Source organism: Phytophthora parasitica (genome assembly GCF_000247585.1).
Source record: "Phytophthora parasitica INRA-310 unplaced genomic scaffold supercont2.8, whole genome shotgun sequence".
NCBI classification, from domain to species: domain Eukaryota; phylum Oomycota; class Peronosporomycetes; order Peronosporales; family Peronosporaceae; genus Phytophthora; species Phytophthora nicotianae.
The window spans coordinates 518,762-534,109 of NW_008648994.1; the positions used below are offsets into that span (position 1 = coordinate 518,762).

The 15,348-nt window shown below is 49.0% G+C and overlaps 8 protein-coding genes across 8 annotated transcripts in view; 3 read left to right on the top strand and 5 right to left on the bottom strand.

Moving 5' to 3' along the window:
• Positions 1–471, bottom strand: part of PPTG_21749 (hypothetical protein) — a gene marked incomplete at both ends in the record, with an annotated part of 1,081 nt that extends 610 nt beyond the window's left edge. Inside the window, one exon of the mRNA XM_008899934.1 lies at positions 1–471. Coding sequence (XP_008898182.1) covers positions 1–471 — 471 coding nt within the window.
• Positions 472–841: 370 nt separating this feature from the next.
• On the top strand, positions 842–2,160 carry PPTG_05793 (hypothetical protein). Its single transcript, XM_008899514.1, has 3 exons — positions 842–1,100; positions 1,185–1,457; positions 1,531–2,160. The coding sequence occupies exons 1-3, from the start codon at positions 888–890 to the stop codon at positions 2,008–2,010; spliced, it is 966 nt and encodes a 321-aa protein (XP_008897762.1). The 5' UTR covers positions 842–887; the 3' UTR covers positions 2,011–2,160.
• Positions 2,161–2,287: 127 nt separating this feature from the next.
• Positions 2,288–4,170, top strand: PPTG_05794 (hypothetical protein). The gene has a single exon (XM_008899515.1). The coding sequence runs from the start codon at positions 2,373–2,375 to the stop codon at positions 3,972–3,974; it is 1,602 nt and encodes a 533-aa protein (XP_008897763.1). The 5' UTR covers positions 2,288–2,372; the 3' UTR covers positions 3,975–4,170.
• Positions 4,171–4,387: 217 nt separating this feature from the next.
• Positions 4,388–4,861, bottom strand: PPTG_21750 (hypothetical protein; the record flags this gene model as incomplete). The annotated part of the gene is made up of 1 exon (XM_008899935.1): positions 4,388–4,861. One exon carries the CDS (start codon positions 4,859–4,861, stop codon positions 4,388–4,390), a length of 474 nt encoding a protein of 157 aa, XP_008898183.1.
• A 1,541-nt stretch (positions 4,862–6,402) lies between these two features.
• Positions 6,403–6,714, bottom strand: PPTG_05795 (hypothetical protein; the record flags this gene model as incomplete). Its single annotated transcript, XM_008899516.1, has 1 exon — positions 6,403–6,714. The coding sequence occupies one exon, from the start codon at positions 6,712–6,714 to the stop codon at positions 6,403–6,405; it is 312 nt and encodes a 103-aa protein (XP_008897764.1).
• A 462-nt stretch (positions 6,715–7,176) lies between these two features.
• On the bottom strand, positions 7,177–7,788 carry PPTG_05796 (hypothetical protein; the record flags this gene model as incomplete). The annotated part of the gene is made up of 1 exon (XM_008899517.1): positions 7,177–7,788. The coding sequence occupies one exon, from the start codon at positions 7,786–7,788 to the stop codon at positions 7,177–7,179; it is 612 nt and encodes a 203-aa protein (XP_008897765.1).
• Positions 7,789–7,836: 48 nt separating this feature from the next.
• Positions 7,837–10,382, bottom strand: PPTG_05797 (hypothetical protein; the record flags this gene model as incomplete). Its single annotated transcript, XM_008899518.1, has 1 exon — positions 7,837–10,382. Exon 1 carries the CDS (start codon positions 10,342–10,344, stop codon positions 7,837–7,839), a length of 2,508 nt encoding a protein of 835 aa, XP_008897766.1. The 5' UTR covers positions 10,345–10,382.
• Positions 10,383–10,548: 166 nt separating this feature from the next.
• Positions 10,549–14,150, top strand: PPTG_05798 (anaerobic ribonucleoside-triphosphate reductase). The gene has a single exon (XM_008899519.1). The coding sequence runs from the start codon at positions 11,004–11,006 to the stop codon at positions 13,533–13,535; it is 2,532 nt and encodes an 843-aa protein (XP_008897767.1). The 5' UTR covers positions 10,549–11,003; the 3' UTR covers positions 13,536–14,150.
• The last annotated feature ends 1,198 nt before the right edge of the window (positions 14,151–15,348 follow it).

Genomic DNA, 15,348 nt, shown 5'->3' on the forward strand with positions numbered 1-15,348 from the left:
CTCCATCCACTCGCGCTTGTGCTCGTTGAGCCGTAATCGCTCGGGCTCCAGTTCCAGTCGCGCGCAGATGCGACGCCACAGTAGCTCGCGTTCTACCTGCACGTGCACTGTGTAGAACTGCACACCGGCAAAGTCCTGCACCTCCCGCATCTGCTCGCGGATAACGGGCTCCAGTAGGTGGCCGTTGGCAGAGTAGAGCACAGCGCTGAAGGGCGAGCGATCGGCGATGAAAACCTGCTTGCGACCAGGCTTGACGCGGTCCGCGAGTCGCAACACGCGCTCGAACCAGGAACAGACCCACGACGTCTCCATGAGAAGCGACTGCGGGTGCAGAGCGTACGCGGGCATGTCCATGAACGCCTCGTCCAGGATGTCATAGCCCTGCGCCTCAAACTCCTCGCATAGCGCGGTCTTACCGCACCCGTGACAGCCTTCCAGCGCGACAACGACCAGCTTCGACTCGGGCTTCATGGTTGGTAGATTGATGGGTTGGTTTGGCGGGGTTTTCGAATGTGTCGTAGAAAAGGGCATTTGAAAAAGGCGGACTAATTTTATGCAACGAGGTTCGCTACACAGTTAGAAGGTTTTTCCCTGCTTGCGGAGTGATTAAATGGTGATGAGATGGGAATGGTATATTTATTTTGGTCCACCCTGTCCAACTGGCTTGTCTTTGAATTTCGCGCCAAAAAGCCACTTTCAACAGAGCCACGCGGTTGACACGCTCTCGGGCGACATCAAAAGGTTAGCTCAACCTTCAGAGCACACGCAGACTGTAGCCACTTGGGTACCTATCTTGAAGCATTATTTTAGTAATACCTCTTGTATGTCATTTTTCTAGTCAAGTGTGTGTCAATCACAAAAGAGAGGGAGCCCGATCTGATCCCGCCATGGTCTTCAGTGGAGCAGACTTCCTAGTGTCCAAGGCCCCCGTGGCGTCTGTGGCCATCCAGGTGGCCGCCAAGAAGGCGGTCAATGGTGCAGCCAAGAAAACGTCGAGTATCCGGGAATTTGCGGCCGAGCTGCAGCGCCGACTGGCGCCGTCGATGGGCTCGGGCTGGCACGTCCTCGTGGGCGGCGACTTTGCTGTGGATCTTCGCTACGTATGTGAATAGTTCTTCATATTTTATATTAACGGGAAGATTGGATGTCTCACTGTATGGGATGTTTGAATTAATACCTTACAGCGCAAGGGAGCCTGTGTGCTGTTGTTCAGCAAGGCAAGCAAGATGAAAGTGTTGCTGTACCGCACGACGCCTTCTGTGACTCCCCGCCCCAAACAGGAGCACGAAGCGCTGACTGATGATAGTGAAAAACTCAACACCAAGAGGAAGATAGTGGTTTTCGAGACCGACATGGAAGATGAGATGAAGGAGGCCGTGATCGACAAAACCAAGCAACTCTACAACTACTACGAGGGCATAGAGGACAATGAGACCAAGATCGCTCAAGCGTTAAAGGTACGCTGAGCACTTGTTGGTAAATATTAACTTTGAGATACCCCCAGATAACTTGATATTGTTATCGATGTAGCACTCGCTGACTTACACATACGGCCCGACGTGGCAAGTGGTGGTGTCGTCTTCGCGTGAATTGTGCTGTCTTCCTATCGCAGACGAGGGTACACATGCGGACTTTACGGTGACGAAGCTGCGCGTGGTGGTGTACCGTCATGCTGGTACCAGTTTGGACCGCCAATTGGACTCTGCGCAATTCGGCAAGCGCGTCGCCTTCGTTCTCGCTACGATTTGTTTGTTGCTCTACGCTTTCTTGGCGTTGAATTCGTCGGAAGTGATCGAGAAGTGTAAAGGTAGTGCGACAGTTGCTGGTGACAACATTCCGGTAGATGGAGTGGTGCTGCCTGAGGGCTGCACGGCGGAGGACGTGAAGCGCGCGAATGACCATGCGTGGTGGAAGACTGCAGCCATTCTGGGCATGTCGGCCTTCACGATGGTGGCGTCACTCATTCGCATGTACAGCAAGTCGCTGACCCCGAAGGTTAAGCGTGCGTAGCTTCGTTGTAGAAGATTACCGACGCTAAAAGTAGAAGGCAATAGAGAACTTAGCAGCGCAATTGAGTGCCAACAAATGTGAACGCGATCACTGGCACCGCGAGTGTGGACTTTTGATCCCTTGATTCTTGCGGCAATTGTAATGACAACCAAAAGGTTTAATGATGTTTTCTTTTGATTGTCATTGCAAATGCCCAAGAGAATGATAAATTCCAGCTAAAGGCCTACTGTTTATGCTTTAGTTTATGTTGCAGCAGAAAACTTCAACTTCCGCTCGAGATCTGTACGTGGACCAAGCTTGGCAGGTCATCCATTTCGGTCCATTCACAGATTTTCCCTACGCCGTGCGCTACAACCGTGACAATGGTGCCATTGCGCTTCTTAGGCACCTTGGTAGCCGCCTGCGCTTTTTCGTCGGCGTCGACCTCACCAACAACTTCCGCCACTGGCAGCAATGCCAACTCAACCCTTTGCTTCTCATCGGACTTCCTCTTCGGCACTGCGTCATCGGCTTACCAAGCTGAGGGCGGCTGGAATGCCACTAACAAGGAACCAAGTATCTGGGATAACTTCTGCCGTGATACTTCGAACGGAGTCCCCTGTGCTAACGTGGCTGATGATTTCATCCACCGCTATGACAGTGACATCACTCTCATGAAGAACGATGGATACGGTACTTTCCGCTTCTCCCTCGCATGGGCGCGCGCCATGTCGTGGAATGAGACGACGCAGCGTATGCAGGCGAATCCGGAAGGCTTGGCGTTCTACCATTCACTGGTGGATGAGCTGCTGGCTAACGGTATTCAGCCCATTATGACGCTGTATCACTGGGACTTGCCAGCCACTCTACAGTCTGCGTCCGACCCGCCTGGGTGGCTTAATGAGGCAATGATCGGCCACTTCGTGGACTACGCGACGCTTATCTTCGAGGAGTTCGGACAGGACGTGGAGTTCTGGACGACGTTCAACGAGCCAGCCTCGTTCATCCTCACGGGTTTCGCCTTTGGTTACGGCCCACCGAAGCTCGGCAACTCCAGCACCAACGCGTACGAGGTGGCTCACAATGTGCTGCTTGCACACGCTGCCGCAGTGGAGAAATTCCATGAACTGCGTGAAGCAGGGACCATCAAGAGCACTGCTCGCATCAGCATCGTCATCAATTCCGACTGGGGCGTGCCGCTAAACGACTCGTTCCCTGAAGACGTGGCTGCTGCTGAACGCAAGAACCAGTTCCACTTAGGCTGGTTCTTGAGCCCTTTGACGACCGGAGACTACCCTTCAGTCATGCGCGAACGTATTAGTGATCGTCTGCCGAATTTCACAGATGAGCAGAGTGCTCAGGTCAAAGGTTCATACGACCTTCTGATGCTTAACTACTACGCCTCGTATGCTACAACGGACTGCGATTCCGACCGCTCGGAGACGAATTGCTCTAGCTTGACACTGGGGTGGGCCACAGACCTCGGAGTTGATGACTCGCGTAACCCCGACGGCGCTCGTCATGCCTATGGAAGTATTATGGATCCTGATAGTTGTTCGACTGACTCTGGGTACCCTCCAGGGTACATCCAGGTTATCCGTTTCCTGCACGAGCACGACACAAGTGCTGACATTCTTCTGACTGAGAACGGGTGGTGTGGCAATGAGACTATTGACAACCCCGACCAGATCTGGTATCACCGCACACATTTAGAGCAAGTGCACAAGGCTATCTACGAGGAGGATATCCCAATTATTGGATACACGGTGTGGAGTTTCATGGATGGTTTCGAGTGGACCAGCTACGCTGGACGTCGTGGACTCTACTTCGTGAACTACACGGATGAAACCGGAGATATCGACGAGTACACAGCTCTGCCTACACAACTCACACGCATTCAACGTTCGGCAGGTGCTTGGTATTCGGATGTGGCTACTACTGGATGTTTTGAGCAGGACGAGGAGGACGAACAGTATTTGGTGTAGTGCTGAAAAGATCATTTCTACTGAAAAGAGAATCATGATCAAGTAGGTTTGCTTTTATGTGTTGTTGATGCGGTACTGTGTTGAACATATTCTACGGCCATTTAACAGTTTCCGCGTAGTACATATATGCACACTCGGCATGAGTCTACGCGTCCATATCCTCGTCATCGCCACGAGGTGTAGCATTATATTTTATGGCGGAGACATTATCATTATTCTAATAAAGACGAAGAGGTAAAGTAAAGTTGACGATGAAACTCTCGCGTAGTGGTGCTGTTATCTTGTATCATTAACACCTCAACTACCTGCGCTTCCAACATGGTAAAACAATTCCCGGCTCTTATACAGCCAAACAAGTCTGTGTCTGAAGCAGGTTGATGAAATCCGGACCAACCCAGAAAACGGTTAATTTGTTAACGTTCGCCACCGCGACTCAGCATTACCAGAAGAACAAGAACAGCGGCTGTTCCAAGTCCATGTAAACTCCAAATGGCCACCATTTTTTTAAATTTCGCTGGATCGTTTTCACCAAATTGTCGAACGTTGGTGATGTCTTGTTTCGTGAGCTTAAAGGATTTTTTCGATGGCAGGCTTTTGAGTTTACTCAGTTCATCATCCTTTTCCGCAAAAGATCTAATCGTGCTCAGGTCTGCGGCTTTCCCATGGGATGTTTTGATCTTGCTGAAATTGTCCGCCTTCTTAAAAAGTGTGCTCAACACGTTTCCGCCCCCTCTCTCTTCTTCGTCAACATTTGTTCCCTGGGTAGCAGTATCGCTCGAAAGATCCCGCAGGTTCCTTCTGCGACTGAAGGATTTCGCTTCAGTGTAGCTGTAGCAGCAGGAAGCAATCATAACCAGGATTGCAATCACCACCTCACCTTTATTCATGGTTTTTTTTCTAGCGTGTCGAGGAGACGAGATGGTTTAGTTCTGGGTGACGACCGCCACCTGTGTGTAAGACTGATTATTGGAATATGAGGTGTCTAAACGCGATTGCGCCAACCTTGGTAGCCGGATAGTGCTAACCATAACACAGCGTTGCTTTTAGTTGGTGATCAATGGAAGCGTTATGAGCGTCCTATCATGAGAAGTGCTCGTATCCTTACAGGTAGCAGATGATATCAATAAGATAAGTTTAGCTTAGATCAAATAAAACCTTGCAACGATCGCGTGAACGAAATCAAGTGAAAGTGAACTCGTGCACACTCAAGGTTGCTGGCTTGGATTCACTTCTGATGAAACGGGTGAGTCAAAATAACACAAGCTGATGTATTTCATATCCAGTTGTTCTAACAGAAAAGAATGTATCATAATGTGCACGCACATAAGAATTAGATAACACAACCATGATAGCACATCATTGAATGAAGTTGTCGTGGGCATACTTCATTACAAAACAACCCTTCGTTTTACCTTTTAAAAAATGTGATCAATAGAAACGTTATTATTCCAAATGGTAGTGGCTCGCTTTCCAAAGTATATAAGTAGTGCAAAAATAATGGAGAGTATCTTAGAATGATATCACAATGATCAAAGAAAACTATTCTTTGGTTTTTGGCCTAATAGTCTTATTCAACATTAAATTATTATAAATTTGTGGGACAGAACTTGCATTGTGCATTTCTTTCGCTTTGCTGTGCCTCTAACACTTGGTTGCCTACTCCGTGGTATGACCAGTTAGAATATTTCAAATAATGCTATTGAGGGGGGGGGGGGGGGGCATACTTTTTGTAGTCTTCGCAGGGGATTCTTGCGAAAGGATCGGGGAAGAAAGAATCCTGTTTATCGTTATTGCAGCAGCTAACAGCTGCCGGTCATCGAGCTTTGCGATATCGTGGGCCTTTTCTATCGAAATTGTGACAGCATTGTGCATTTGTATAACTAAGTACTTGAATACTCAGTACCGGTAGGTGCTTTTATCTCTTGCAGGTGGGCACATTACAGTACTGTGCAAACTATAATCGCCACGGTAACCGTACAGGCCTACAAAACATTCGCTGTGTATGTGATATACTTACATCTAAGCATGGATTCCACTTTTGAAATGACTGATACGAAGGCCGCATGACTTGTATTTGCTCGTTATACTAATGAAGCAATTGCAATTTGTAGCCAAATAAATCTGAAAAGAGCAATGTTTATAGACTGCGCAAATATCGGCTTCGTTTAAATAGCGTCGTCGAGTAGTTTCATATTCTAACGTCGCAACACAGCGACAAATACTTCTTTGCTGGAACCCGTACACCATCAGAATATACATACAACTAAAGTATAATGTTCTGGAGTCTATATCTGGGCTCACAGCAAAATGATTTCCTTAGATTTTTCAGGTTATTAAGAAAACCGAAAAAAGCATGAAGGATCGCAGCTTTTAACTTGATAAGAAAATATACGATATACTCAAAGAGCTTCACTTGAGGCAACCGTTTCTACTTTCGCGACCGCGCGTCTTGGCGAGACTCAATCTGCGCCCACTCACACTCCGCTTGAACCCACGGGTCAATTTCACCATCGTCACGGGGTGTAGCATTGTCGGAGCCTTGAGACACGAGACTGGGACGTTGAGATCGTCCTCCATCTATAGCTGTGCCTTCTCCTTCCGTCCAACCTCGTTCTTCAATTGCGTAGCTCTGGAGAACCAGCGGACTGGTGGTTCCACAAGCGGCACACGCTTCGGCGATGAGCTCGTTCTTAAGGGTGCAGCCTGGGCACGTCCATGAGTCGTTTTCCTCGTTCGACATCGCAACTTGTTTACTAGTTGTAGAGCTTGCAAGTGTATCAGTGAAGGCACGTTAGTGCATTGGTCTGTCTTGAAAGGATCAAAAATTGCCCTAAGATACCAAGGAAAGAAGTCAAAAATAACTGTTCTGTTTTGAAGCTTGATTGTGCAGGTGCCTATAATCGTTGTGGTCTTATGAACGGTTGTAGTAAACGGCAAGCTTTAAATATTGATAGAAATAGTGGACGAAAGGAATGGATGAAGGCATTCCCTGTTGCACTGTTTTGGATTCCTGACTCCAAAACAGCATGGGAAAAATGTAAACCCGCAGATTTGCCCAAACTTTTTTTTTTAATCAGATTTAAGCAAGGGATTCACTACTAACAAAACTGAACACTGATTCTCTCGTGGATTTCCTTGTCAAATAATGTTAATAAAATTGCTCGCTATGCAGCCATTCTCCCTATACACGACTTTAGCTAGCCTAACAGTCAGTCATTTCCTCTGCAAACGCGATCTCTTCCAGTACCTCTTCTGGCGAACTTTTCTCGTGCATCAGCTTCGCCTCCATCAAATTAAACGCGACCACCACTGCTGCGAAGCTTCCGAACACAATCGCACTATTCAACGCCGCCTTCGGTCCTTGTCGAACCTTCACCATCGCCCCTGCAACAGGTGCAGCCATCAACGTATTCCACATATCTCTCTTATCGCGAAGCTCCTCGATCCCAAACGCTGCGACTCGAAACAAACACGTGACCATTGCAATTCGACCCGCCGTTTCTGGTACGAAGACCTTGGCATGATGCAATGCACCGTTAAGCCTCTGATGCTTTGGAGCTGTTCGCATTCCTTCCACCACCGCCAGAACTGACCCAAACATGGTGCCATAGACGAACCCCGAGCCGGTGGAGTCAGCCACCGAGCGGCAAATACGTTGCAATCGAGCTTTTGAGGTTTGTGGCAGGCGTTTGTCATGGCGTTCACCCTTGGGAGGCAACAATAAGGAAGACGGATCCACCACACCAAGTACCATAGTCAAGTTGGTTTTTTCAACAATGCAACTCAAACTTTGAACTAGACTTAAATTGAACATTGAACACACTTTTATGTGGCTACGTTGAAGGTGCTGACACTGATTTGGTCATAGGCGCCCTAGGGAAGCTATGCGGCTCTCTTCTTTCTCTTGATACGTCTCCACTCCTTCAAGTGGCAGTAGAGACACCACGCCCCTCTTCTTGTTCACCTCGAAAACACGAACTCGACCACGCGTTTGGTCATCATTTTCGTCTTCATCTTCTTCCGCGCGTTGATTTCCGTTCGTGAGGATGTCGAGAAAATGCAAGTCATGTGAAATGAGCACCACCGCTCCTTGATACTTACGCAAAGCCTCGCCTAGCAGTTGAATTGTGTTCATATCCAAGTGGTTCGTGGGCTCATCCAGCAGCAGCACATGGGGCGGGTATGGGAACGTAGCCCATGCCAACCCGACACGCACCAACTGTCCACCTGAGAGAGCGCGCAGCGGGACTGTCACGGCAGTTTGACCGGTGACTCCAAAGCTGCTTAAATGACCGCGTATTTTACCATCACTCACGACACCGGTACCGCTTAACTCTGTCGCTATCGATGCACTTTCATCCGTTTGTAGCCGTGTACGCAATAGCTCCAGTGGAGTGAGACCTCGAGACCATTTTTGACGCTTGAGGTCCTCCACGTTATGTTGCATCAATGATGCGATCCGTGCTCCGTGGAAATACTCAATCTTACCACTTTTTGGCGTTAACCCCTTGCTTAACAGCTTCATGAAGGTAGTTTTACCTGCGCCGTTGCGACCCACCAACACAACTTTGTCGCCGTAGTTAATGGTAAGATTGAGTTTCTCCAATACAAGTGGCATCTTTGGTTCTTCATCAAATGTATCGTAGCGGAATGATACATTCTCGAGTGAAAGCATAGTCGTGTTGTCCAGTTTGGTGAGATTCCGGATCTGCGGAGGACTGCTGGATAGTATACGCCACGCGGAACTCGCACTGTTGCCACCTTCAGTCTCGTCATACTTGGCTTGATCCTCAGCTTGATCACGATCTGTGAGGAAATACCCCGCGCGATCCCGGTTAAGTTTAAACCGTGTACCTTTAGCACTACGTTCGTTGCCAATACGATCCATTTTCTTCTTCTTCGAAGCTGCAACTTGCATCTTCTTGTCATCTTTGGATCGTGTTGCTTGCTGAGAAATCTTGGAGACCATTGCGTTCATCTGCTCCGTCTTCTTGTCCAGTTTGATCTGCAAGCGAGCATTGAACTGCCTCTTCCGTGCCATAGCGAGTTCAAATGAGTCGTAAGTTCCCTCATAGTAAGCGAGAGTCTTGTCATATCCACGGAAGAAAATCGTTTCTTCCGTCACGGCATTCAGGAAGAACCGATCGTGTGATACGACTACTAGAGTCACAGGAGTTCCAAGCACTTCGTCGAGAGTGAGAAGATAGTTTTTTAGCCACAAGATCGAGGGCATGTCCAAGTGATTCGTCGGTTCATCCAGTAGTAAAAAGTCCGGCTCCATGAACAGTACACGAGCCAGAAGAATACGCACTTGCCAGCCACCACTAAGCGACGACAGCGGGGCGTCCTGCTTGGCTGGATCGACGGCCATACTCGCCAGTATTCGACGAGCACGCGCTTCCATGGATGCTTCGTCTAGGATCTTTAATTCTTGCTGGAACTGCTCCATCTTCTGGTGAACTTCATGTAAAATTTCGGTCTCGTTAGCTGCAACCACGCTCTCGTGCTCCTCATCCAGCAGTGTAAACTGGAGTCTCTGACGTAAATCTGCTGTCTTGTGTTCAGCTTCCAGCAACCTCAACCTGGCATCCTTGCCGAGCATGCCACTTCTCTTGATAGCGATCTTACTAGCAGCTTGTTGTGCTTGCTCCGCCTCCATCACTTGAATAGTCAGCAACGCATGCAGCAGCTCCGCCTTGTGCGAAGCGAACGTCTTCGCTTTGCCTTCCAGTTCTGAAGACCCCGCGAACACCGTTTGTAGTACATCAATTTTATGCTGCAGCTCACTAACTCTCGTGTCTGCACTCAACACTGTCTGCAGTACCGACTGCTTGGCTGACTCAGGAGTTAACGACGACGTGTCTAACTGGTTCACGTACAGGATCTTAAGTGATGTCGGGAGACCTTCCACTAGTCCGTCCGCCAGAGCAGTGAGTAGTGTGGACTTGCCAATGCCATTAGGCCCTACTAGTCCATAGCGAGTACCGTAGTTGAGTTTCAGTTGAGTGTCTCTCAGTAGCTCTACAACACCAACAGGGTCTGCAGTATCATCGGACGACGGAGTCCCAATAGCGAGTGTGAACTGGTTAAGTAAAACGTTCTTGCCGAACTCATCGAAGGTCACAGTATGGAATCGACTTTGCTGCGATGTTGCAATGATAACGGGGGCTTTGGAGCCATTGTCATCGGGCTTGGAAACTTCCGAGTCGGGTTTGATGCTGTCGGATTTCGGGATTTGTGACCTTTTCGAGCGTTTCTCGCCGCGCTTTAAGCTGCGCTTTTCCTTGCGAGAGAGCGATGCACTGAGATCTAGAGGAGTGTTGGAAGCGGCGCTACGGCCGCCGTCGAGGCGATGCATCGTGGGCAGCATGGTGAAGCTGATTGGAATGTGTGACGTGATATGAATCGAGCTAAAGACCATGTACCGATTTGGTGGTACCGTACTGAAGATTCTGCGAAGGCGCTTTGCGGATGCACGATATCCGGCAGTATACATGTATACACAACAAACTTGATGTGGTGAACATTTTGGGAGATTTCAGCTTTACATGTACAAGTATCTGATAAGGCGGCACTTGTCGTGCAGTATTGCATTCCCTTCGCTCTGTTACTGCAGTCAACAATAAACCATATCAAAGCTACGTGGCGCGAACACCCTGACCGATTGCAGGTCAGCGACCCGTTGCATATTTCTGCTTGGCGTTAAACATGCACGTTGAAGTAAAAACACGATCCTAGTTTCGCGGGAGATTTCAAACTCAAACACGGAGCGGCCAAGGTCGCGCGCGGAGAGCCTAGTAGGATGGCACTCGCGCCAAAACTCCTGGCTTCAGCTCGAAAGCGCGCCATCTTTCTGGTAGAAAGTGCCTACACGTCCGCCATTCCGCGTAAAGAAGTCGCGTGGTCTCCCAGTCCGTGGCTTGGTGACCTGCTAGCAGTGTTTATTGTTAGTTGTGCTTCATTGCCATCGTCACTTTCGATTTCACCAAGTGTCACCGACACCCCATTCACACAAACCCATCGACCATCATGGCACCGTCCCAGTCTACCATCGAAGACGTTTACACCGCGGACCCCACCACCGACATCAAGATCACTGGCCTACCCACTCTTAACAAATCAACGGCAATCGCAACAGCCACCTCCCCGGTCATTGACGAATATCTGGACAAGATCACATGGAAAGCGGCCGAGAACTCGAACGTAACGTTCTCGCTGCAGGGTTTGAGTCAGCATATCGCCACCAGCATCGTCGAGGAATACTGGCTGCACAAGCTTTACACTGACAAGATCCGCGACTATGTCAAGGAGAATCGCTTCCACATCCACGATCTGGGCTATCTCAGTGCCTACTGCTCGGGGTGGAGCACGGAAGATATCCTGATCCACGGGTTTGGTGGGGTGCCCAACAAACTACAGTGTCGTCCGCCCAAGCACTTCAACACTGCTCTCAACCAGATCGTCAACTTCCTCTTCACTCTTCAGGGCGAGATGGCCGGTGCTCAGGCGCTGTCGAATCTCGACACTTACATCGCCCCGTTCATCCGCGTGGACGAACTGAACTACAGTGAGGTCTTCAAGTTCATCCAGTCCTTCGTGTACTCACTCAACGTGCCTACCCGTAGCGGATTCCAAGCCCCTTTTACCAACATCTCGCTCGATTTAGTCTGCTCGAATATCCTCGCGGACCAACCAGTTATTATCGGTGGTCAGCAGCACCCTACGTGGGTGTACAGGGACTTCCAAGAGGAGATCGACATATTCAATAAGGCGTTCGCCGAGGTCATGATCCAGGGCGACGGCAACGGATCCATCTTCAGCTTCCCCATTCCGACCTACAATCTAACCAAGGAGTTCGACTGGAACTCACCTCGATTCAAGCCGATGTGGGAGATGACAGCCAAGTACGGCGTGCCCTACTTCGCCAACTTCATCAACTCGGATCTAAACCCTGCAGACTTCCGATCCATGTGCTGTCGTCTGCGGCTGGACACTCGCAAGCTCCACACTCGTGCAGGTGGTATCTTCGGCGCCACACCTCTCACCGGTTCACTGGGAGTTGTGACGCTCAACTTGCCCAATCTCGCGATGCGCTCGACGTCGGTGGTTAAGTTCTTTGATGCTATTAAGGAGACGATCGCTGTCGCTAAGGAATCGCTGGAGATCAAGCGTAAGGTGATTGAATCCAACATGGCGCTGTATCCGTACACACGCTTCTACTTGAAGAGCGTGTACCAACGTGCCAAGAGCTACTGGGCCAACCATTTCTCCACTATCGGCGTCATAGGTATGAACGAGGCCTGCTCGATCCTGCTAGGTCGCGGTATCTATCATAACAAAGACTTCGCTCGTAGTGTGCTGCAGTTTATCAAGGACGAACTGCAGGGGATCCAACTCGAGACCAAGCATCTGTACAACTTGGAGGCCACACCTGCCGAGTCGACGTGCTACAAACTCGCAAAGATCGATCACGAGCTGTTTCCAGACGTCAAGTTACCTGAGTTTTACACAAACTCGACGATGCTGCCGGTGGATTCAACGGACGATCTGTTCGAGGCATTGACTCACCAGGAATCGCTCCAGACCGAGTACACGGGTGGCACGGTGTTCCACGCTTTTTTGGGCGAGCGTCTATCAAGCTGGACTCAAGCTCGTGACCTTGTCAAGTCGATCACCACGACGTACCGGATCCCGTACGTGACTTTGACACCGACATTCAGTATCTGTTATACGCACGGCTACCTTGCTGGAGAACACTTTAAGTGTCCTCTATGTGGAGAGAGGGCGCTGGTCTACTCGCGTATTGTCGGCTACTTCCGCCCCGTGTCCGACTGGAACGCTGGTAAAAAGGTCGAGTTCAGTATGCGCAAGATCTACACTGCGATCGAGAACGAGCCCATCGACTTCCAAATCGGCGGATTCACTAAGACCACGTACACCGATTACCCGGACAGGCCTGTTGCGTCTATCCTGTTCACTAAAGGGTGCAACCTCAAGTGCGGTTGGTGCCATAACAGTGATCTGGTGAACGAGAAGCCCGAGAACTTGGACCCTCATGCGATTCTAAAGTACGTCGCTTCTACGGAGCACCGGAGTCTGGTGATCTGCGGAGGGGAACCCACGATCCAGTCCGGTTTAATCCCGTTTCTACGTCGTGCTAAGGAGCTCGGAATCACCGTCAAGCTCGACTCGAACGGTAGCAACCCGAATATGCTGCAAAAGATTTTTGATGAACATCTCGTGGATTTTATCGCCATGGACGTTAAAGCCGACCCGGAACGCTACGGTGAAGTTGCCTGCAAGCCTCTTCGCCCCAAACTCCTATCGAAGTCGATTGAGATCATCAAGAAGTCGAGCATCAAACACCAGTTCCGTACGACGGTGGTGCCTGGGCTGGTTGATATCGAGGACATCGCGGTGATTAAGGGATTGATCGGGGAAACCCCAAAGTTGCAACGCTTCAGAGCTTCGGAGACCTGCATCGACGCCAAGTTCCGTAGCCATCAGGAGCACACTGAAGAGGAGTTCGAAGAGGTCATTAAGACTGCCAAGAAGCTGTAAGCGCAAGATGGATCGTTCACGTGCTTCATGTAAGACCGTGCACTCGATGTTTTTGTCATCGAAACCCTCATTGGCGACACAAGAGCATGCGTCCTCACGGGAGAGCGGCAAAGTCCAGCGGGTTGAGTGGGCTGCACGTCGATGATGACGTAGTTGAAAAGCAAATTTAAGCTTATACGTTTTGAAATTTAACTGTAAGACGAACGGTCCCGGTAAGATGGGCGAGAATTGCCACACTGCGGACTCCAACGTGTAGCTTCAGAGCATCCTTTACTACCGGGCGTGAATTGATGGGACCCGCTTACGTATCCAATTCCAGCAACCCTTTCACTACCAGAGGTGAATAATAACAGAGGACCGCCGATAAATGCACAAACGATAAGAAAGATGGTGCCCTCTACTTCATATTGCTTGATAGTGGATCACAATCGCTCGCCGAAAATGGGTCAATTTCGAGGCGATTTGTGCACAAATTCCACTCTATTTCCTATTATTGGTAGCAAAAAATCGGCACTGTATCACTATTATAAGGATAGTCCCTAGATGAAATCGTAGTGTTACAGTGTGGTGTGTGTACCAACTTTTATTGCTGAGTCAGCAGTGCTGACTAACGCCTCCTTAAATTAATAAAGCTGCCGTACAGCCCATGCGAGCAGTTATTAATACAGGCAATGCGCAAAACCGGACCTTAAGATAATAAGGACTGGAAGTCTTATTGCCCCTTTTGGGGGTGATAGTGTCGATAATTTCCACAGCCCAGGTACTGACAAGACTCATTCCGCCGTCTGAAAACCAATCTGAGGGCAATTCTGACAATTTTAATAGTAACCTGACAGGATAGCAATACGCAATAACGTATCCGCGCGTGGTGTTAATATGCTGCTGACACATGTATATTAATACGGTGTATTACAAATAAAAACCTCTATTGCTGTTAGGTTTGATTCGGTTTTAAGTTGAAATTCCAGAGTCCAAAGCTTCAAAACGGGATCGTCCAATTGTGACATAGTATCTGGGATAATCCAAACAGCATCTCAGTTTTTAAATCTTGCTTGATGGACAGGCGGTCGACATCATTGAGCCTTCAGAAACTGCGGGGATTTGTACGCTGTATAGTCTCACATCAAAGGTAGACATGCATTTAGCGCTGTTCCACAACAAATTTCCACCTCAGCATTACGGTCCCTCGTCCATTCGGCGTAAACGCTTGAAGCACGTCGTAGCAGTTGTAGCAGCTCAAATTCCTTCTGGGCTTACCCAGTATTCTGGTAGTTTTTCTAAGACACTGAAGACACATCGAGTTTACAAACTTACCCTCCAGTAGGTAAGCAAAGCAAAAAAAAATAAATGCTGTGGCGTGATGTGACGGAGACTGCATCACTAGTTGCATTGTAGTCATCCGTTTTGCTCTGTACGTCCGTTGCATCGCGGGTTTCGGGATCGCAGTAGAAAACTACCCACAAGAGAAACCACCCATAGCAACAGAGCAGTAGCTTGCATACCTAATACTCTTTTCAATATCAGTTCTCAATTTGCCTCTTATCAGAGACTCCAGGTCAAGCTCACCAGGGCAAGATACGTGATTACAGTCCATATGATTAGATACAGAATTAATTGTTCATTGGCTCACCAAAAAGTTAAGCGCTATACAACAAACAGGTGTACCAAGATCCAAAAATGAACAGTAGCTAGGCACTGTAGTTTCGACATCAGTTTTATACATGTACAAGTATCTGATAAGGCGGCACTTGTCGTGCAGTATTGCATTCCCTTCGCTCTGTTACTGCAGTCAACAATAAACCATATCAAAGCT

Excerpts from the sequence above, each read along its gene's own strand:
- PPTG_05793 (XM_008899514.1), top strand. The coding sequence starts at position 888 with ATGGTCTTCAGTGGAGCAGACTTCCTAGTGTCCAAGGCCCCCGTGGCG. Across the intron at positions 1,101-1,184 it reads TTGCTGTGGATCTTCGCTAC|CGCAAGGGAGCCTGTGTGCT; the intron begins GTATGTGAATAG and ends AATACCTTACAG. Across the intron at positions 1,458-1,530 it reads AGATCGCTCAAGCGTTAAAG|CACTCGCTGACTTACACATA; the intron begins GTACGCTGAGCA and ends TTATCGATGTAG.
- PPTG_05798 (XM_008899519.1), top strand. The coding sequence starts at position 11,004 with ATGGCACCGTCCCAGTCTACCATCGAAGACGTTTACACCGCGGACCCC.
- PPTG_05794 (XM_008899515.1), top strand. The coding sequence starts at position 2,373 with ATGGTGCCATTGCGCTTCTTAGGCACCTTGGTAGCCGCCTGCGCTTTT.